This window comes from Leptopilina heterotoma, unplaced genomic scaffold (assembly GCF_015476425.1).
Source record: "Leptopilina heterotoma isolate Lh14 unplaced genomic scaffold, ASM1547642v1 Lhet_17, whole genome shotgun sequence".
NCBI classification, from domain to species: domain Eukaryota; kingdom Metazoa; phylum Arthropoda; class Insecta; order Hymenoptera; family Figitidae; genus Leptopilina; species Leptopilina heterotoma.
The window spans coordinates 2,947,804-2,965,939 of NW_025110886.1; the positions used below are offsets into that span (position 1 = coordinate 2,947,804).

Sequence of the window (18,136 nt, forward strand, 5' to 3'; positions counted from 1 at the left end):
TTGAATATTAATTTTTGTGGGTTATTTTCATTTTTTTTAATGTCAAAAAAAAAGAAAAAAAACTCGTTTTATTCACTTCACAAAATTGACAAAATTTCCATTCCATATTTTTTATTTTCCTGACTTTTTCCTAATTTTCATAAAAAATATTTACTTTTTTCTTATCCTGCTAATAAATTGAATTTCTGCTACGAATTTTATTATTCATGAAAGAATTCAAAATAATTTAATTCATGCGAAGAATTTTATAAAAATTTTTAAATAATTCCTTTCTTTCGAATAATTTTATGCAAATTCTAATTTAAATAATTGAATTAATGAAAATTTTTATTATTTATGAAAAGAATTAAATTTTTACAAAACATTTTTTAAATAATTGAATTCTGTTTGGAAATTTTATGAAATAGTATATATTGAAAATCATTGAATTGCGAAAAGTTTTTAAAGATAGTTAAATTTTACAAAGAGTTCTATTAAAAAATTTGTCAATAATTGAATAGCTGTGGGAAATTTTATTAAATTTTTTTGAAAATAATTAAATTCCTAAAAAACAGTTTATTATTTATGAAAATAATAGAATTATTGCAAACGATTTATTAGAATTTTTTAAAATAATGGAATTTCCAAGAAGAAATTTATTATTTTTAAAAATAATTGAATTATTGTGATGAATATTGTTATTTATGAAAATAATTGAATTTTGAAAAAAAATTTATTAAAATAGGTACCTCAAAATAATTGAATTTTCGGGGGTAATTTTTTTATTTATCTTTAATAATCTTTAATAATTTTTCTTTCAAAAAATTATTCGTGTAAATAATTGAATTCTTAGAAAAATGTTATTAAAATTTAAAAAATTGAATTATTTCAAAAAAATTTAATTAAAATCGTATTTAAAACAATTAATTTCTTTCGAACAATTTTATTAAATTTTTTAAAATAATTATTCAATTCTTCCATAGAATTTAAAAAAAACATTTTTTTAAATAATTTATTTTTTCGAGGAATTAAAATTAAGTTTTTAAGAATAATTAAAATTTTTGAGCAATTCCTGTAAAATTGTATTAAAAATAATTGAAATCCTCCTATGAATTTTATTACTTATGAAAATAATTGAATGGTTTTTAATTTGAATAGAATTTTATTATTATATTCTCAAAAATAATTGAATTACAGAGAAGAATATTATTATTTTTGAAAATAATTGAATTATTGCAGAAAAATTTATTAAAATTGTTAGCGCCTTATTGTACGTAATTCACGATAAATCACCGTATGAATGAACGTAAGTTTCGTTTGGTTCGCATAGACCGAAAAGGCGGACAGTTAGCATCATGGCGAGGTCGAGGCGTGATGTCTGAATGAGCGATTAGAGAGCGAAGTACGAACACGCGAATATTGTGCGAAAAGTAACATTGTGCGAACGAATTAAACATTATGTCATCTTCTTAACCATTAAAGTTTTGTTTTAATCTTTCTTTTATTTAAATCAAGTGACTTTTATTATTTTGAACCCGGCTTAAAACCTAATAATTACTACAGTTTTGCTAATAAATTAAAGTTTCCAACATTCAGAAGTGGGATAAAAGGGAGACTTTATTGTTTATTTTATTACGTGACGCGTACGTTGTTTTCCCTTTTATTAACTTTGACGCGATTGAAACGATTTTTTCTAAATCAGCATGTGCTAATGGCGGACGCTAAACGTGTTTAAACTTGACCGTGCCGCGTGAACTAATACAAAGATAAAAATGTCGAACGAGGAAGGAAGCATCACCGCTCAACAATTCGAGGATTTTCAAGAACAAATTCAAAACCCCCATAGATTGGCTAACCAAGAGGATTTTTCTACGCCTTTAAACAGACCATCAACGAATTTATTGCCGCAAAATCGCCTATCATTTGGACGTGGTAGAGGTATATGCGCGCCATCTTTAAGCCGAGTACACGAAAATACCCGAAGACCTGGCGTTGATAACCAAAGTACTACCATCGGTAACCGATACGAAGATGATTCTTTTCACACACGAGATGGCACTGGAAATTTTTCTCAGCAGAATCTACATGTTCGTCGTGACATCCTCTCCACTCCCGCTGCTCAAAATCAACCTTCACCGAGACAATACGCCGATACACTCGACGATCCTTTAGCGAATAATCACATGCAAAATCTCATTCTTAATCTAATTGAAGACGGGAGACGCAGAGATCAGTTGATGTTACAAATGTGTGAAAGATTGACGAACAATTCCATTTCTGAAAACACTCGAAATCCTAACCTCAACTACCATATTATGCCAGACTTAAGTGGAAACATTGACAACTATTCTGGTGAAATGGGAACATCAAAAGCTAACGATTGGATTAAATCTCTCGAAAGTATGAAACTTCTTCACTGCTGGCCCGACAATTTCGCGCTGGAGACCGCCAGATCTCATCTGAAAGACGGTGCATTAGACTGGTTTCGATTAAACAACGCTCATCAATATTCGTGGAGTGGGTTTTGTGAAGCATTTCGTAAATCTTTTGTAGTGACAGAAACCTTAACGGTGAAGTGGAAAAAAATGTCTGATCGAGTGCAAGATAAAAATGAAATGTTAACAACTTATTTTTACAACAAAGTGAAATTGTGTAGTGACTTAAAATTATCGTTTTTGGAGATTAAAGAACAAGTTTTAATTGGATTATGGTCTCGTGACCTTTGTTCGTCAATGGCAGCCCGCACTCATTCAGATGTCGAGAATTTATTGCACGACATGTTGGCTAACGAGAGATTAAATGATCAGCGACGAGAAAGAATAAAAGCATCGAAGGAAAATTATAAAGTAATACCCGACAAGAAACCGTATATTGCAACACCTCACAACGTCACCAAAACCGAACCGCAGGACAATAATACATTTTCGAGAAGTAATCCTGTCAACAATCCAGATAAACGGCCGCCTATTAGAAATGCTGATGGCCAATTGAAGTGCTACAACTGTCAGCTGTTCGGACACATTTCTAGAAATTGCCCTGGACCTTCGAAATCGGAAAGATGCAGTAAATGTAACAAGGAAGGCCATACTCAAAGGCATTGTAACGAAAATGGAAATTCGGTAAACTCCATCGTCAATCAGGTAAACATTGCGAAACAAGACATTTCTATTCATAAATATATAAAAGAGATAACCGTAGATGGAATAAATCTTTCAGCTTTAATCGACCCAGGTGCAGCGGAGTGCACGATAAAAGCCTCAGCAGTTATAAAGCACGAATTTAATGTTGTTCGAGAAGACGTTGTATTGAAGAGCTTCGGACCGGAACATTTTACCAACTGTTGTCCTGGATATGTCAAGTGCAATTTGTCGATTGATGGAATCGTAGTGCCGGAAGTGAGACTTGTAATAGTTCCTGATAATTTTCACTCGTTGGATGTTTTAGTGGGGCGATCTTTCACCGATTCACCTTACGTGGATTATCACAAGGTCGGTGACAGTCTCGTGTTTGTGACAAGTGAATTCGAAAAATTTTCTAATTTACCAGTGACGAATCATGCAGTGGAAAATTTGGTTTTGGAAGATAACGTTATTCTCCCACCAAATTCAATAAATTTTATTAGTGTTTTGTCGTCGAGCAGTCCAATTCAAGTTCCAGTCATGAACTTCAACGCCGAACCAAAATCCATCGCCAAAGGAACAGTAATCGAACGGGCGGAGGTTATTCCTCTACAGGATTTTCACACTCCGAATTCCACCCGAGAACCAATTACGAAGGAAGACATCATTTTCGACTTAGATCAATCCAGGGAAGTAATTGATGACCTTGTAGGTATATTAAACTCTTTTCGCGGCGCTATAGCTAAGAATTTAAGTGAATTGGGTTGTACGAACCTTATCGAAATGGACATTGAAATAAAACCGGGTAGTATCCCTCCCTTTAGAAAACCAATTCCTGCGAGCGACACTGAACGGGTAAAAATGAGAAATATTATTAGTGAGTATAGAAAACTTGGATTTATCCGAGACACAAATTCAAAATATGCAAGTTCGTTGTTTCTGATTAAAAAGAAAAATGGTGAACCTCGTATCGTTGCAGATTATCGGCCGGTAAACAAACAAACCGTGAGAATTCATTTTCCCCTTCCAAGCATCGACGATCAGCTGTCAAAAATCGGTGAATGTAATCTGTTTATTGTTATTGATCTTGCTTTAGGTTACATGCAAGTACCCTTATCAGCTGCTGCGAGAGAGAAGACTGCCTTTATAACTCCGGACGAGACAGGCGAGTTCACTCGAATGATGTTCGGTCTCATGAATGCTCCATTTTATTTTTCAAAATTAATGTATCGCGTTTTAGGACCATTACGAGATCGGAACGTTTTATTTTACTTAGATGACATTTTGTTACTCGGTAATAGTTGGACGGATTTACGTGAAAAATTGATCTCGGTTATGAAAGCACTTCTTGATGCCGGACTAACGATTAATTTAAAGAAGTGTAACTTTTTAAAATCATCTGTCACTTATCTCGGTTTTGAAATTTCGTCAGTTGGAATCAAACCCGGTAATGATAAACTTCGAGCAATCGCGGAATTTCCAATACCTCGTGATATTCATAAAGTTCGACAATTTCTTGGTTTATGTAGCTTTTTCAGACGTTTTGTGCCTAGGTTTGCGGTAATTGCATCCCCGTTATACGACTTACTTAAGACAAATAACAGTTTTAAATGGACCGAGCTTGAAGAAAATTCTTTTCGCGAGTTGATAAAACAATTAACTACCGACCCGATTTTACAGCCGTTTTGCCCCGATCGAGAAACAGAACTCCATACTGATGCGAGTGCACTAGGTCTCGGAGCAATGTTGATGCAACGTTCCAGTGATGGGAAATTGCATCTTGTTTATGCAATCAGCAGACGAACTAGCGATCCGGAGCGAAATTACCACTCGAGCAAACTCGAGCTTAATGTTATTGTTTGGGCAGTCATCCGATTAAGAAATTGGCTGATTAACATCCCATTTAAGATTGTGACCGACTGCAGTGCTTTACTGTATTTAAACACTCATAAAACGAAAAACCCGCAAATTGTAAGATGGTCGTTAGCACTCTCAGAATTCAATTATGAAATAGTTCATCGACCCGGAGTCAAAATGTGTCACGTTGACGCATTAAGTCGCGCACCCGTTGAGCCCCCCGATCTTGAAGAAGAACGTTGCGATAACGTTCTCGGAATCTTTTCCATTGTAACTCCCGACGATGAGATTACACTCTTTCAATACGCTGATGAATTCCTACGAAGTAAACGCGAGATTCTTTTGAAACCAGTTATCGAGAGAACAACTCACGAAAGAAACGAAGTTACAGGTTACGAATTAAAGAATTCTATTCTTTACAAGCGTGAAAATAACAAATTGTTATACGTCGTTCCAAAATCGCTCCGAAAAAGTATTGTTATTCGACACCACGATCTTCGAAGTCATGCGGGACTTGACCGCACTGTTTCTAATATTCGAGAACTTTACTTTTTTGCGGGAATGAAATCATATGTTCGACAACACATACGAAGCTGCATTCAGTGCATTATTTGTAAATCGAAAACAGGAAAGCCTGCCGGCGAATTACATCCAATAAAACCTGGTGAGAGACCGTTTGCTCTCATTCACGTTGATCACATTGGACCGTTAATAACCGCTACTCACCAAAATAAATTCATTCTCGTCATTACCGATACTCTTACGAAATTTGTAATTTTGACAGCGACCACTAACACTAAAGCTATCAATGTAGTTAAAGCTTTTGAAAATTTTATTCTTGATTTTGGAGCTCCGCGTAAAATAATAAGCGATAGAGGCACTTGTTTCACATCTAAAATCTTTAGCGAATTTTGTGAAAGACACGGTATCGAACATTCGTTAAATTCACCTAGACACCCACAAGCAAATGGTCTTGTAGAGAGAGTCAATCGTACTCTCATCCCAGCGATTCAAGCGTGTGTTTCGAAACCCGACGCAAAAGACTGGGTTATTCAATTAAAGAAAGTCCAACGCGATTTAAATTCGTCCCCGAATAAAGCCACCGGTAAAACTCCGTTCGAATTATTGTACGGCTACATAAATTGCCACGATGAAGGCCTATTACAATTGCTTACTGTAGATCGTTACTCGAATCCACTCGAATTACAAGACGAAGCAAGAATGAAAATCGACAAAAATCAACAAATGTACAAATTAAGATACGATAAACGTCATACTAAAAATGTAAAATTCGATGTTGGCGACATTGTTTACATGTCAAACGTGCCGGAAATCACTGGGGAATCAACCAAGCTCCAAAAGAAATTTCGCGGTCCACTTGTAGTCACAAAAATTTTATTAGGAGATACTTACGGCGTAGCTGATTTGAATATTGATTCTAATGGTCGTCGTTATGCAGCTACGGCCCACGCGAGTCAATTAAAATTATGGCATCCTCCTTCGGTTGAAGATGACTCTGATTCGAATGATCCTCAATCTGATGAGGATCAATCAACACCTTTTACTGATAACATTCAATTAAACTCGAATAATGACTTGGTTGATAGTGATGTGGAATCCGACACGTCGGATAGGAATCATTTACGACGATCGAAGAGAGTTGTACGACGTCCACAGCGTTACGACAATTCTAACATGTAAATTTTCTTATTTTTTCTTTATGTAACTCCGAATATCACTCGAGGACGAGTTCTCTGTCAGGATGACCGAATGTTAGCGCCTTATTGTACGTAATTCACGATAAATCACCGTATGAATGAACGTAAGTTTCGTTTGGTTCGCATAGACCGAAAAGGCGGACAGTTAGCATCATGGCGAGGTCGAGGCGTGATGTCTGAATGAGCGATTAGAGAGCGAAGTACGAACACGCGAATATTGTGCGAAAAGTAACATTGTGCGAACGAATTAAACATTATGTCATCTTCTTAACCATTAAAGTTTTGTTTTAATCTTTCTTTTATTTAAATCAAGTGACTTTTATTATTTTGAACCCGGCTTAAAACCTAATAATTACTACAGTTTTGCTAATAAATTAAAGTTTCCAACAAAATATTTAAAAAGAATTGAATTTTTGTAAAAATTTTTATTATTTTTGAAAGTAAGTGAATTCTTCATTAGAATTTTATAAACATTGTTTTAAATAATTATTTTTTTCGAAATATAATAAATATTATGAAAATTTTATTATTTTAAATAATTGAATTATTGTGTAAAAACTTTATTTGTGAAAATAACTGAATTTTTCGATTATTAATTTAAAATAGTAATGAAAATAATTGAAATTTTTCGATGAGTTTTATTATTTATGAAAATAATTAAATTCTTGCTTAGAATTTAATGAAAAAATTTTTTTTAAAAATTGACTTTTCATGAAAAATTTTATTATTAGTGACAGTAATTAAATTATTGTGAAAAATAAATTGCATAAAATTTTGTTAAATAATTGATTTTTACGAAATTTTTTTGAAAATTAGCGAATTTAAGGTAGTAAAAATTCTCTAAAAAAAATATTATTTATATTCTTTGTTCAGAAAGTTGAAGATTATTTTTAATTTAGGTATTAAATATCAATTTTTGCGAAATTTAATTTACCTCGTACAAGAAGTTTTCAATTTTGAAAATCTGATGTAAAATTTGAAATTAGTATCAAAATTTGTTAAATTTTTTTTATGTACTTTAAAGTTTAAAAATATAATATAATTTGAAAATTTAATTCTAATTATTAGTTTTTTTAGTTATGTGTCATAATAAGTATTTCTTTAAAAATTACATAAATTAAAATGACTTGAAATTGTTTACAATAAACATTGCAATACAACATTCCCGCGCGCTTGCGCGCGGATAATTTGGCTAGTTTATTAAATAATTGAATGTTTCTCGAATTTGAATTCTCATAAAGAATTTTATCAACAAGTTTTTAAATAATTTAATTTCTTCAGGTAAATTTTAATAAAATTTTTATAAAGAATAATTACATTTTTCGAGGAATTCGATTAAAATTGTATTAAAAATAATAATTGAAGTAAGTACTGCGAAAAAATTTATAAAAAATTTGTAAATAATAAATTGAATTCATGTGAAATTTTTATTATTTATATTTATAAATTATAGATGTTGGCGTTTAATTTTATTAAAAACCTTTTTTTTAAATAATTAAATTCTTTTGGTAAATTTTAATAAAACAGAAGATATTGAAAATCATTGAATTGAGGAAAATTTTTGAAAATCATTGAAATGTTACCAAGAATTTTATTAAAATTTTTAAAAATAATTGAATTTCAGAGAAGAATTTTATTACATATTTAAAAAGATAATTGAATTTTACAAGAGTTTTTTTTAAGTTTTGAATATAATTGAATTGCTGACATGAATTTGATTACTTTTGAAAATAATTGAATTTTTATGAAGAATTTTTATTAAAATTTTTAAAAACAATTTAATCCTTTCGAGGAATTTCAGATAAATTGTATTGAAAATAATTAAATTCCTTGTGAAGGATTATATTTTTAATAAAAATAATTGAATTCATGCGCAGAATTTTATTAAATTTTTTTTAAATACTTAATTGATTTTCAGAGAAGAATAAATTTTATTATTTTTGAACATAATTGAATTTTATTACTTTTGAAAATAAATTAATTTTTATAATAAATATTGTAATTTTTTGAAAATAACTGAATTTTGCCAAAAAAATTTTTTAAAATTTCTTAAAATAATTGAATTCAGTGACATAAAATAAAAACTAAGCAATAATGTTTTCATTAAATTTTAAATATCTACCTTTTGAGTAAATAATAATTATAAAGTTTAAAAAACCGCTGCCAAGTTGTACATTTTTATAATTTTGGTGTTCATTTCATGAACACTTTGCTTCCTCATAGAAATAATAATAATTGAAATATAAGAATTACTTTTTATAAAAGGGTTAAAAATCATTAAATCTTGGTCTAAAAAATGTGTTTTTATATATTCTATAAGATGGTAATAATAGTTTAATAATTACACATAAATTAATAAACAAGAATGTTGAAAAAATGATATTTTCCACAATTCTTGATTTTTCAAATACCAATAATTTCATAATTTCTGCCCAAATCAGGTTAAAAAATAGGTCAAACGAAGCGTTTTTTAATGCTCTTCAAGTTGGTAATAATTTTTTGAAGTTACTTTTACATAATTTAAAAAAATTTTTATAAAAGTCTTATTTTTCAAAATTTTAGATTTTTAAAAGTTTAATATCTCCGGTTAATATGGACGAAAAATGTTCAATTAGGGCTCAAAAGATGCGTCTGAAAAAACTCTACAAAACTAAATACAAAACAAAACTAAACTTTTACATTTTTCAACAACATTTTCAAAAAAGTCTTATTTTCTAAAATTTTTGATTTTTTAAAGTTTAATATTTCCGGTTAATATGAACGAAAAATATTCAATTAGGGCTCAAAAGATGCGTGTGAAAAACTCTACAAAACTAAAGAAAAACATTTATAAGTGTCCTAACATTTTTTTAAGTTATGTCCAAAAAACGTTTTTTTACAAAATGAAAAATGCAAAAAAAAAATAGTTTAACTTCATGAATCGGGCTGAAAATACTCTCATTTTATGTCCCCCGTGGAGACCTACAATTTAAGAAAAAATTTGGGCCTTTTGCTCTTTCTTGTTCTGAGATATTGAGGCAAATGTAATGTTAGCACACACACACACACACACACATCGGGACAAATTTTTAAAATCCGTTTTTTGGACTTCGGAGTTCAAAATACGTCGAAATTTTTTTTTATTTATTTAGAACATTTATACGGGGAGTTCCTGTGCATATATAAAGTACTAAAGTATTAGGCATAATAAAAAAAAATTTATAAATATGTCAAAAAATGAAAATCCAAAATTTTGCTAATACAAAGCTTCCTTTATGAGGAAGCAATTCCATGAAATAACAATTATATAGAGTTAAATTTGGGGAGAGTCATACGTCCCTAAATATTGACAATTTAAGGAATTAAAAATTTTTAATAATAATTTTTTTGTGCGCTATATTTAACAAAATTCCCGGGTTTTTCACGACTTTGTCCTAATTATTTCCGGTTTTTTTTCTCATCAAATTTATATTTATTTGATTTCAAATATAAATAAATCTACAAATGGCTTCAAAAATTTTTATTAGAGTTTTTATGAATGATAAATAATTCTTTTGGCGAGTTTCTTAAAATTTTTTGAAAATAATGTTTTTTTAATAATTTTAAATGAAAATTTGATTATTTAATTTTATTAAAATGTTATTGATAATAATTGAATTTCTGCAAAGAATTTTACTATTTATGAAAGTAATTGAATACTTCCAAAGAATGTTATTATTTATAAAAATAATTGAATGTTTGCGTAGAATTTTATTAAAATTTTTGAAAAAATGAATTGTACAGAACAATTTAATTATTTATAAAAATAATTAAAATTTTGATGAGAATTTAAACAAATTTTTAAATATAACTGAATTTCTGCGAAGAATTTTATTACATTTGAAAATAATTGAGTTGTTTTTTAGAATTTTATAGAAATTTATGAAAATAGCTGAATTCTAGTAAAGGATTCTTTTTAAAAATAGTATTCAAAAGAATTTAGTAAATCTAAAGAATTTTGCAACTTATAGAAATAATTAAATTCTTGAGAAAAATTTGTTACTATGTTTCTAGAAATAATTGAATTCTTTCGACGAATTTTAATAAAATTTTTAAGAATAATTACATTTTTCCAGGAATTTGATTAAAATTGTCTTAAAAATAATTGAAATTCTGCAATGAGTTTTACTATTTATGAAAATAATTGAATATATTGTGAAGAAATTTAAAAAAATAAAATTATAATTATGGTGACTAACTTCCCCTGATTATTTTCAAAAAATTTAAATAAAATTCTTTAAAAGAATTTTAAACATATCGATATTATAATCGATATGTTTCAATTTGTAAAAGGAACACAGAAAAATGTTGTCTCACAAAAATCGAGAATTTATTCTGAAATGGTGAATACGGAAAATTTTTTAGAGAAGTTACAAAAAATTACAATATATACCAATATTAATTAGTAAAAAAGAGAAAACTGAGAGACAATTTAAAATTTTGCGATTGTTGAGTAGTTCAACAATTATTCTATCTAAAGTTCAGAAAGTTTCCATTAAATTCATTATTATTTTTATCGAAAACTCTTAGCACACGGAAAACATTTTTTCAGTCAAAGTTCCCGAACTGTACTTCTTTAGTGAACGGTGGATATGAGAAGAAGTTAAGGTCTAATTCTGCATTACACTAAAGATGTCCCTGAATTTTTCAAAAATCTGCCGTGAACTTCGAGAATTTCTCCTGCTCTACACAGTAGATTCCTGAAAAGTTCAAGAATTTCTTTAGTGTAATGCAGGATTAGACCTCAACTTTTTCTCATGTTCTTTTCTCACTGTTCAGGTGTTCAGGTACAGTTCGAGAACTTTCCCTGAAAAATTTTTTCCATACATTTTCAACCTACGGTTTTGTAGGATTTTCAAAAAAATTTTCGTATCTATAGTTCTGAAATATATTCTTCATTTTATTAATCATGAACATTTTCCCTTATGTACTTTTTCTGTGGTAAGACAGGCAGGTAAATTGCTACCGTGATAATTCTTTAAATCATTCACGCGCGCGTAGGATTTTGCTAGTACATAATAATAATTTGCTATTCCGTGAACAGAAAGTGTCGTCTTTTGTTATTCTATAGTAATTAATGTTTTGATAGGAATTTTGGTTATGAGTATTCCCATATGTGTGATAACCACTTGATGCAAAGAAATTTTTTTACAAATAAAAGAAAAATGATCAAGACATGCCTCTATTCAACTGATGTTAAAAATGGTAAATACATGTAATTTTTTCAAGAATTCTCTATTATTTTGTTAATTCTTATAAATTTAATGAAATTCTCAAACTTGGTATTGATAAAAAGTTTAAATTCTAACATCGAACAATTTTTTTTACAATATTATTCAATTAGTGAACTGAATTTTATTTGCCACTTTTGTTTGACAAAAATAAATTGATTAAAGACACTTAAATTTTGAAGTTTAAATATTTAGTATGCTTTTTAGATTAAAATAGTGTTTTTCAATTAAATCTTTAGAATTTTTGTTTCTTTTGGTAAATTCAGTCTCCTATAAAATGATAATTCAATAAACTTCAAAAAAAATTCCGCATTTTTTACATTTTTTGATACTCTTGCCATTCCGGTTACGCAGAATCGGGAACTTTATTTATTTCAGAAAAAATAATAGGGGAGACTGGGGCGAAAAGTTAAACTGCCAAAACCGTTAAAATTCATTATCTTTCGAACGGAAATAGTTAGAGCATTGCAATTTTAATTATAGAAGGGTGTTATCACCCTAAATAAATGTCCGGAGTTGTGTGCAATTCTGTTCATTTTTGTGGTGCCTATATTGAAAGTTTTTTTTCAACCTACTTTTGAAAATTTTTTCGAAAAAGAAAATATCAACTTTTAAGTATATTTTTTGCATTTATCCTCACCGCGATTTTTTTACTTCATTATTTGGGTCCCCTGAAGAGATACCTGAAGGTATTTGCTAAATATCTTTAGTCAGATTTTTTATATTTGTTTTTAAAGCCAAAAACGCACCCTGGGGCGAAAAGTTAAATAATGGGTGGGGCGAAAAGTTAAATGTATTTTTACATGTTATTAAAAAATTTTTTTTTCTTTTTCGTTTTTTTGGGTTTATTTGTTTAAAAATTATTTATTTAACATTGGGCAAGTACTCTGTCAAAAAACAAGACCGTTCACATGAAATAAACCAAAAAAAAATTTTTTTTTTTGAAATTTTAATTTTTTAACTTTACAACTATGTATTCTAAAGCTTTTGTTAAATAAACAAAGATCTTTTATTTATTAAATTACTTGTTTACTTATACTTTAACTTATCTACTACTTATAACCTATCAGAAAATATTTTTAGTAGGCTAAAAATAGAATTTAACTTTTCGCCCCAGGGTGGGGCGAAAAGTTAAAAAAAACAAAATTTTCAAAAAAGGACAAAACATGTATTTTTTGCGAAAATATCAGGAACTTTTTTATTGAAAGTTGTAGAGGACAAGTTGCCCTACAATATTGATATACAAATATTTGCATCTAAGCGGCTTTTATTGCCAAAAAAAAATCATTTATGCAAAATTTAACTTTTCGCCCCAGTCTCCCCTACTTATAAATTCTATTAAACATTTCTTTCCTTCAATTATCAACATTTCAATGTATTCAATATAATATTTTTCGGATGAATACTAACAATTATTAGGGTAGGCGAACACTATTTTAAAAAAAAGTATTTTCTACACCTTTTTGTCTAAAAAGGCGATTTGTAATTAAATCTGATTTCTGAAAAAAGATTTTATAAAAAGTTATAATTTCTAATGTTTATTTTCCTAAAATTTCTAAAATTCCATAATTTTGATAAAAATTAGAAAATTGTTTAAAAATAAAGATTAAATTTTCTGTTTCTCAATTACAATTCTGTTTACAAAATTATAAGTTTCTTTTTGAAAATGAAGAAAAATTTTTATAAAATTACTATTTCTTATCACAATTTGTTAACAAAATTCTATTCTTCTTTGGAAAAAAATAATTTGCATCATTTTTACATTATTTTAAATTTCCAAAGTTAATATATTTATAAAAAATTTTTTTAGAAAATTTTAAATATCTTTAATGAAAAAATTCCTATAATTTGTTAATTACGATTTTTAACTAGATTATTTAAAAATTTTGTTAAGTAATTTGCATAATTTCTATTTTTTATTATAATTTTTTAACGAAATATCACTTATTGATCGTGATTACAAAAATAGAATATTGTTAGAAAAAAGAAAAATTTTGAAAATTACCTTTATTAGAAAAATAAATTTTTAGAAAATTAGCTTTATTAGAAGACAGAAAATTTCAAAATCACCTTTATTAGAAAAAAGTTTTTTAGAAATTCACCTTTATTAGAAAAAAAATTTTAGAAAATACGATTTAGAAAAACTAACTAACTAACTACCCCAACCATTATTAGAAACATAAGAATGAAAATTAAAATATTTGCAGAAATTATAATTTAAATCTTTTGAGTTTGAATTTTATTACATTTATATGAGCTTAAAAAATGTTTGAGGGATTTCATGAGAAAATTACATGTATAAAAATTACATTTGAAACTTGAGTTGAGTAGAGGCATGTTTTTTCACTTGGTAATTATATTTATTTTAATAACAGAAGCCATTAAAAAATCGCAAAAGGATCCAAGGCAAGAAAAGTAGTAATTTTGATTTTTCGAGGATTTTCTAAAAATCTCGGTATTTAAACTAAATTATAATTTCCACCCCTTGGCAGCAATTTTTTTCATTTGCTAATTATTTATTTTAATGTTAGAAGTCATTAAAAAATTTTTCAAGAAGATCGAAGGCGGGGAAAGCAGTAATTTTGATTTATTTTATATTTTAGGATTTCTGAAAAATCCGTAACAAAAAATAAAAATCACTGCTTTCCCCGCCTTCGATCTTCTTGCAATTTTTTTAAATGGCTTCTGAGGCGTGGAAATAATAATATAGTTGAAATACCGAGATTTTTTAAAAAATCATAACTATTGTAAACATGCAAGAATATAAATTGAAATTATTAAATTTTTTCTGTGGAAAGCAGGTAGGCAGATTGCTACCGTGATAATTCTTTAAATCATTCACGCGCGCGTAGGACTTTGCTAGTTAAGAATAATTTAAAAATTCTTTTGACGAATTTTAGTAAAATTTTTAAGAATAATGACATTTTTCGAGGAATTCTATTAAAATTGTATTAAAAATATTTGAAATTATGCAATGAGTTTTGTTATATTTATGAAAATAATTTAATTCTTAAAAAGAATTTTATTATTACGATAATAATTGAATCCCTGGAAAAATTTTATTATTTATGAAAATAATTGAACTAAATTAGAAGAAATTTATAGACAATTTGTAAATAATTGAATTCCTGTAAAATTTTTGTTATTTTATGAAAATAATGAAAGGTTTGCGTATAATTTTATTAAATTTTTTTTAAACTAATTAGAAGAAATTTATAGAAAATTTGTAAATAATTGAATTCCTGTGAAATTTTTGTTATTTTATGAAAATAATGAAAGGTTTGCGTAGAATTTTATAAATTTTTTTTTAATTTATGAATTCCTTTGGAAAATTTTATTAAAATAGTAGATATTAAAGTTATTGAATTGATGAAGATTTTTGAAAATAATTGAAATTTTGTCAAGAATTTTATTAATATTTTTGAAAATATTTGAATTTTGGAGAAGAATTTTTTTATTTATAAAGATAATAATTGGGATTTTGTCGAGATATTTTTGTGAATTTTGAACATTATTGAGTTTTGTGATAAAAATTGTATTACTTTTGAAAATAATTGAATTTCTGCAATCATTTGTAATTTCTCTAAAATTCTCCAAATTATATCGTACAATTTACGAACTTTTCATCTTTTCTCACTGAAATTACGGACCTTTTTTTGAAAAAACTGACTTTTACGGACTTGAAGCAAATTTACGGACCTAGTTCGAGCCCTGTTTTTTCCAAAAGAATTTAAATGAAAGGAAGCAAAATCGAAAAACTTACTCGTCCTTGAGGATTTTTGTCAGGATGATACATTTGCGCTAATTTATAATACGATTTTCGAACTATCGCTTCATTGTGTTGTTTACCATTTTGCAAACCAAGAACTTTGTAAGCTTCATCAATTGTCATAATTGGTGGTTTTTTTTCAACTTCTTTTTTCCAGGTATCAAGAACATCTTTTAATAACATAACCTGAAAACAAAATTTGTTAATTTTATTAAATAAATTTCTTCAAGATATTTCATTTATAATTTAGTAACAAAATTTTAATGATTTATAAAGTATGAAAACTTGCAGGTTTTGAAATTGGCCACTGAGGAAATTTAACAGTATCACAAAGATGTCGCAAATAAAATATTTGGCAAAATAATTCTTTCTCCAATTGAGGATATCTAATTGCAGGAATAGCAATATATTGATATCGCGCCATAGTGTGACTTCTTAATCTTGGAGAAAAGTCAGCAATATGTGCAGCAATTTTTTCAATAAGCATTCGCCGCATTTCTGCATTCCAGATAGCCTCTGGCGTATCAAAATCGCCTAAGAATATTTTAGCGAATTTCTCTGCTCCGTGATTTTCCAAATAGCTGACCATTGCGTCTGGTAAAAGCTGTCCAAGAATACTTTTTTGCATAATATCAGATTGCGTATTCTAAAACAATGGATAAATTTTTTTAATTTCCTTAAAATACATGTTGTTGAAGAAGAAATAAATAAATTAGAGTAAATAAATCATTATAGCAATAATAGTACAAAATGCAAATTTGTATATTTCACAAAGTTAGGTAAAAGGGATTTTCGTCTCTAAAAAAAATTTTAATCAGACTTTTTGGTCAAAAATTTTAAAAAAATCAACTTTTTTTATTAAAAATGTTCCCTAGTGTCATGAAATTATTGTCCAAAAAATTTTTTTTAGAAATACAAAAAAATTACAGGAAATCAGGGTTGCCAAAAAAATTTAATTTTGTTTTTCCCTGACTTTTCCCTGATTTCCAGAAAAAATTTTGACTCTTTCCATCACTCTGAAAAATATTTTGATTCACTCCAAAAATTATTAGATACTCAAAAAAATGTTCTATTACATTTATTTACGAATTGATTAAATTATAAAATTATTCAAAAACATCAAGAACTTCATTTTTAAAAAAATAAATAATTCCTTCATGTTTTATAATAAATCTAAGATGACAGAGTGATAAAATCATTATTTTATATCATAAGAATATTGTAATTATAAATTCAAATTTTCCAAGATTTTAATTTGAACCCTTTTCAAAATTCAATTATTTCTAAAAATTCACGCTATAATGCTTTTAATATTCAATTATAATTTAAAACTTTGGGTGAAATTCATTTTTAAATCAATTTTTATTAGAAGATTTTTCGAGAATTAAATTATTTAAGTACAAAAATACATAATTTATTAAATAATTGAATATTTCTTAAAATTTAATTTTTATGAAGAATTTTATCAAAATTTTTAAAAACAATTGAATTTTTTCGGCGAATTTAAAAAAATGTTAAGAATAAATGCTATTTTCTATCATTTTATTTAAAATTGTACAAAAAATAATTGAAATTCTGCAACAAGTTTTGTTATTTATGAAAATAATTGAATACTTGCAAAGAATTATATTAAACATTTTTTTTAAAGAATTGAATTTCTTTGGAGAATTTTATTTGTGAAAATAATTGAATTTCGGAAAAAAATATTATTATTTATGAAAATAATTAATTTTTTGTGAAGAATTTTATTAAAATTTTTTTAAATAATTGAATTGCCCTCAAAAATGTAGAATTTGTGAAAATAATTGAATGCTTAAGAAGAAATGTATTACAAATAATTGAATTGTTTAGGAAAATTTTAGCAATTTTATTAACTAAATCTTGTAAAGAATTTTGTCAACATTTTTTTAAATAATAGAATTTTTAAAAGAATTTTATTTAAATGTTTCGAAATAATTGAATTTCTTAGAACTATTTTTTTCAATTCTCTAAACATTTTTGAATTCTTTCGAGAAACTTCATTAAAAAATTAAAGTTCGAAGAAATTTATAAAAAATTGGTCAATTATTCGGAAATTCTTCAATTAAATATATATTAGAAAATAAAAATTTCAACTCATTTAAAAAAAATCCAATTAAACATTTTCAAAAAAATAAATTCTACAGAATTGTCAGTTAAAAGTAAAAAAAAATTCAAATTCCCAAAGATTTTAATTTGAAACGTTTTCAAAATTAAAGTATTTCTTAAAATTCACGCTATAATGCTTTTAATATTGAATTATTATCTAAAATTTCTTTTAAAAATCAATTTTTATTAGAAAATTCTGCGAGAAATCAATTATTTAAATACAAAAATAAATAATTTATGAATAATTGAATATTTTTGAAAATTGAATTCTTATAAAGAATTAAATTAAAATTTCTTAAAATAATTGTTTTTTTTCGA

General features: G+C 27.1%; 1 protein-coding gene across 1 annotated transcript in view; it reads right to left on the reverse strand.

Annotated features, from left to right (window-relative positions):
- The window catches only part of LOC122499573 (dnaJ homolog subfamily C member 13), a 55,272-nt gene that overhangs the window by 13,703 nt on the left and 23,433 nt on the right, over positions 1–18,136 (reverse strand). Inside the window, exons 9-10 of the mRNA XM_043608014.1 lie at positions 15,981–16,337; positions 15,686–15,877 (exon numbers count right to left, since the gene is read on the reverse strand). Of these exons, the coding sequence (XP_043463949.1) occupies positions 15,686–15,877; positions 15,981–16,337 (549 nt within the window). The remainder of the gene's footprint in view (positions 1–15,685; positions 15,878–15,980; positions 16,338–18,136) is intronic.